Source organism: Diuraphis noxia, unplaced genomic scaffold (genome assembly GCF_037042655.1).
Source record: "Diuraphis noxia isolate RWA-SAM2 unplaced genomic scaffold, SU_Dnox_SAM2 contig0008, whole genome shotgun sequence".
NCBI lineage: Eukaryota > Metazoa > Arthropoda > Insecta > Hemiptera > Aphididae > Diuraphis > Diuraphis noxia.
Window position 1 is genome coordinate 62,495 of NW_028301718.1, and position 6,106 is coordinate 68,600.

Sequence of the window (6,106 nt, forward strand, 5' to 3'; positions counted from 1 at the left end):
AGAATAAAAGATTAAATTACTGTAAGGGAAATGTAAAATAATTAATATTAGAAAGTAATAAAAAATATAAAATAATAATTAAGTATAATTCGTAAATAAGATATAAGTATAATATAATAAAGTATAGTATAGAATAGGGGGTAAAAATAGATTTAAAACTATACATATTAAAAATAATGACCTATTAAATTAATTAACAGAAAAGAAACACACAAGTTTGTCATCATGGATTTTGAATTTTCGATGATAAATAAGACTGATATGGTTCTGATATCCGGGGCCATATCCAATAGTTTGGACAGATACAAAATAAGGAAATTGGAGGGAAGACCGTTAGTACTACCAACCAACACGGAGGTCAGACCTATATTGGACCGAGAGGTTGTGGTAGTAAGAAAAGAAATTAAACGTATTTTTAGATGTAAAGAAGTGTTGAGAGATACTTGTTTAGGACAGTTAGAGTTAAGCTTAAACACAGAATTAAATAATTTAGATAAGGAATATATAGAGGAATATTTAGCACATGGAGATAAAATTAATATAATCGTACTATGGAACGGACATTCGGATGTAAGAGTATTACATAAATTAAAAATAGACCAGGTTCCGATTCTTAACATTACTTGTTACGACACGAGGTTCGACCAAAATTTCAGCATAAGGTTAGAAAAACTAGCAAATAAAGAGATAATATTCGAAACCGATATCGGAAGGTTCGATAAAATAGGGAGATTGCTGAACCTCCAAGAAACGCATGATGCAGTTTGTAAAAAGACACATAACATAACACATGCCCACGATCCTCGGACGGATGTACAATTTACAAAATGTATATTTGACCACGTAGTAAGAAAAATGGGGTATGATAATTTAATTAAACATTTTAGATAACTATAGGTAGAGAATAAAAAACTATGGATGGACCGCTACGACTTGAGACCTATGCAAAAGAGTCGTAACGGATATGTCCATAGGTTGGAATAGATAAAGAACACCGGAAAAACCGGATAGTACCTATAAACTAGAATATATATATATATACACTTAGAACGTATAGAATGTATGGTTAAGGGAATTAAATTAAAGGGATAAGTTAGTTAGAGGAACTTTATTAATATTGTTATAAAAAAAAAAAAATGAAAAAAAAATAATGTAAACTATGGTTATGGGAAAATATTATTATAGGACAAATTATGTTAATCAAATAAATAAACAATTAATGGAATATACATGTACTACTAACACAATCTTTATTATTATATAAGTACGAAAAAAAAAAAAAATATATTATTAATATAACTATTAACCAAAAATATATCATATTATATAAAACATTATTATTATTGTAATCTAATTATTGTAAATGCGATAAGCATATAGATATATTTATACATTATAATCATTGCATGTAAAACTATGAAATTGTAAGAACTTGTAAAACATATAACATTTGAATTTGTACACAAGCTAAAGCTTGTAAATGTAAAAATGTAAAGTAACTGTTACAGATACTATTTAAAGATTTCTGTCTTGAGGACAGAAACCTTTTTTTTAGGGGGGAGGTGCTATGTACTGACGTCCCGCTGAGACATCTAAAACACGCATATACACATAGATATGTATAAGTGACCCTGGGGCGTATGAATTCGCCAACCAATTCTATTGTATAGGACCTCAATAGTTATATCGAAGGCCGAACTTCTAGCCTTTCCAAAATATTACTATAGTAATTAGATATACGAAATATTAAATATGAAATCGTAGTCTTGACAGGCGTATCTAGAGATATGATTAATGTCGTCGGGTTATGGAGATTACGTATCGCGAATAACCAGGATGTGGACCGACCGGTCGCATGGGCGTGGGAAGCTGCGATATTAAAATAATACACGCGTACGCTTTTGCACGACTCGGCCATGGACACATACGTATCTTATCGATAGGAGAGGAAATGCAGAGAGTAGGACTATCTGGACTATATAGGAGAGCCCCGATTAGACCCAATTCAGACGTGAGCCACCAGAGTCAGAACAAGCACCTTCACGCCAGACACCAGTCCAATTTAATTATTCGGACTTAGAATATTTTACAACCAAATCATTTTGTGCAGTAAAAGTGTTTTATTTACATAATAATCAAATAAATATCTAATAAATTAATCACAAATTAAGTTGTTATACTTATTACACCCAATCCATCTACCTCAACACCAGTCGTTTGTCCTCCTGTATGCTGGGACGCTACAAATATAAAAAGTATGATTAGTTTAATAGAAATGACTTAAGACGATATTTAGAAGAATTATCACCATTTTTCACCAAATTTTTTCCCAAATTTTTTTTCTCTTTTTTGTATTCACCCAAATGTATTGTAAAGACGTGTTTTAGATGTAAAATAATGTGAACTGAACGTTAACAATATAAAAAGTATGATTAGTTTAATAAAAATGACTTAAAACGATATTTAGCGGAATTATAACCATTTTTTACCAAATTTTTTATTTATTTTTTGTATTCACCCAAATGTATTGTAATGAAGTGTTTTAGATGTAAATATATGTGAACTTAACGTTAAAAATATAAAAAATATGATTAGTTTAATAGAAATGACTTAAGACGATATTTAGCGGATTCATCACATGTTTTTCAAAATTTATTAACGACCTTTTATATTCACCCAAATGTATTGTAAAGACGTGTTTTAGATGTAAAATAATGTGAACTTAACGATAAAAATATAAAAAGTATGATTAGTTCAATACAAATGACTTTAGACAATATTTAGCGGAATTATCACCATTTTTTCCCAAATTTTTTTTTCAATTTTTTGTATTCGCCCAAATGTATTTTAAAGGCGTGTTTTAGATGTAAAATAATGTGCACATAACGTTAACAATATAAAAAGTATGATTAGTTTAATAGAAATGACTTAAGACGATAGTTAGAAGAATTATCACCATTTTTCACCAAATTTTTTCCCAAATTTTTTTTCTCTTTTTTGTATTCACCCAAATGTATTGTAAAGACGTGTTTTAGATGTAAAATAATGTGAACTGAACGTAAACAATATAAAAAGTATGATTAGTTTAATAAAAATGACTTAAAACGATATTTAGCGGAATTATAACCATTTTTTACCAAATTTTTTTTCTATTTTTTGTATTCACCCAAATGTATTGTAATGAAGTGTTTTAGATGTAAAATTATGTAAACTTAACGTTAAAAATATAAAAAATATGATTAGTTTATTAGAAATGACTTAAGACGATATTTAGCGGATTCATCACATGTTTTTCAAAATTTATTTACGACCTTTTATATTCACCTAAATGTATTGTAAAGACGTGTTTTAGATGTAAAATAATGTGAACTTAACGATAAAAATATAAAAATTATGATTAGTTCAATACAAATGACTTTAAACGATATTTAGCGGAATTATCACCATTTTTTACCAAATTTTTTCCCAAATTTTTTTTTTATTTTTTGTATTCACCCAAATGTATTGTAAATACGTGTTTTAGATGTAAAATAATGTGAACTTAACGATAAAAATATAAAAAGTATGATTAGTTCAATACAAATGACTTTAAACGATATTTAGCGGAATTATCACCATTTTTTACCAAATTTTTTTTATATTTTTTGTATTCACCCAAATGTATTGTAAACACGTGTTTTAGATGTAAAATAATGTGAACTTAACGTTAAAAATATAAAAAGTATGATTAGTTTAATAGAAATGACTTAAGACGATATTTAGCGGATTCATCACCTGTATTTCAAAATTTTTTTACGACCTTTTATATTCACCCAAATGTATTGTAAAGACGTGCTTTAGATGTAAAATAATGTGAACTTAACGATAAAAATTTAAAAAGTATGATTAGTTCAATACAAATGACTTTAAACGATATTTAGCGGAATTATCACCATTTTTTACCAAATTTTTTCCCAAATTTTTTTTCTATTTTTTGTATTCACCCAAATGTATTGTAAATACGTGTTTTAGATGTAAAATAATGTGAACTTAACGATAAAAATATAAAAAGTATGATTAGTTCAATACAAATGACTTTAAACGATATTTAGCGGAATTATCACCATTTTTTACCAAATTTTTTTTCTATTTTTTGTATTCACCCAAATGTATTGTAAACACGTGTTTTAGATGTAAAATAATGTGAACTTAACGTTAAAAATATAAAAAGTATGATTAGTTTAATAGAAATGACTTAAGACGATATTTAGCGGATTCATCACCTGTATTTCAAAATTTTTTTACTACCTTTTATATTCACCCAAATGTATTGTAAAGACGTGTTTTAGATGTAAAATAATGTGAACTTAACGATAAAAATATAAAAAGTATGATTAGTTCAATACAAATGACTTTAAACGATATTTAGCGGAATTATCATCATTTTTTACCAAATTTTTTTTCTATTTTTTGTATTCACCCAAATGTATTGAAAACACGTGTTTTAGATGTAAAATAATGTGAACTTAACGTTAAAAATATAAAAAGTATGATTAGTTTAATAGAAATGACTTAAGACGATATTTAGCGGATTCATCACCTGTATTTCAAAATTTTTTTACGACCTTTTATATTCACCCAAATGTATTGTAAAGACGTGTTTTAGATGTAAAATAATGTGAACTTAACGATAAAAATATAAAAAGTATGATTAGTTCAATACAAATGACTTTAAACGATATTTAGCGGAATTATCACCATTTTTTACCAAATTTTTTCCCAAATTTTTTTTCTATTTTTTGTATTCACCCAAATGTATTGTAAATACGTGTTTTAGATGTAAAATAATGTGAACTTAACGATAAAAATATAAAAAGTATGATTAGTTCAATACAAATGACTTTAAACGATATTTAGCGGAATTATCACCATTTTTTACCAAATTTTTTCCCAAATTTTTTTTCTATTTTTTGTATTCACCCAAATGTATTGAAAACACGTGTTTTAGATGTAAAATAATGTGAACTTAACGTTAAAAATATAAAAAGTATGATTAGTTTAATAGAAATGACTTAAGACGATATTTAGCGGATTCATCACCTGTATTTCAAAATTTTTTTACGACTTTTTATATTCACCCAAATGTATTGTAAAGAAGTGTTTTAGATGTAAAATAATGTGAACTTAACGATAAAAATATAAAAAGTATGATTAGTTCAATACAAATGACTTTAAACGATATTTAGCGGAATTATCACCATTTTTTACCAAATTTTTTCCCAAATTTTTTTTCTATTTTTTGTATTCACCCAAATGTATTGTAATTACGTGTTTTAGATGTAAAATAATGTGAACTTAACGATAAAAATATAAAAAGTATGATTAGTTCAATACAAATGACTTTAAACGATATTTAGCGGAATTATCACCATTTTTTACCAAATTTTTTTTCTATTTTTTGTATTCACCCAAATGTATTGAAAACACGTGTTTTAGATGTAAAATAATGTGAACTTAACGTTAAAAATATAAAAAGTATGATTAGTTTAATAGAAATGACTTAAGAGGATATTTAGCGGATTCATCACCTGTTTTTCAAAAATTTTTTACGACCTTTTATATTCACCCAAATGTATTGTAAAGACGTGTTTTAGATGTAAAATAATGTGAACTTAACGATAAAAATATAAAAAGTATGATTAGTTCAATACAAATGACTTTAAACGATATTTAGCGGAATTATCACCATTTTTTACCAAATTTTTTCCCAAATTTTTTTTCTATTTTTTGTATTCACCCAAATGTATTGTAAATACGTGTTTTAGATGTAAAATAATGTGAACTTAACGATAAAAATATAAAAAGTATGATTAGTTCAATACAAATGACTTTAAACGATATTTAGCGGAATTATCACCATTTTTTACCAAATTTTTTTTCTATTTTTTGTATTCACCCAAATGTATTGAAAACACGTGTTTTAGATGTAAAATAATGTGAACTTAACGTTAAAAATATAAAAAGTATGATTAGTTTAATAGAAATGACTTAAGACGATATTTAGCGGATTCATCACCTGTATTTCAAAAATTTTTTACGACCTTTTATATTCACCCAAATGTATTGT

At 26.3% G+C, this 6,106-nt stretch overlaps 1 protein-coding gene across 1 annotated transcript; it reads left to right on the forward strand.

The window, feature by feature from the left end:
- Positions 1 to 207: 207 nt before the first annotated feature.
- On the forward strand, positions 208 to 1,165 carry LOC149054280 (uncharacterized). The gene has a single exon (XM_089230442.1). It carries the CDS (start codon positions 226 to 228, stop codon positions 889 to 891), a length of 666 nt encoding a protein of 221 aa, XP_089086568.1. The 5' UTR covers positions 208 to 225; the 3' UTR covers positions 892 to 1,165.
- Positions 1,166 to 6,106: the final 4,941 nt, after the last annotated feature.

What these genes read in the sequence shown, in the direction of transcription:
- LOC149054280 (XM_089230442.1), top strand. Translation starts at nt 226, where the DNA reads ATGGATTTTGAATTTTCGATGATAAATAAGACTGATATGGTTCTGATA.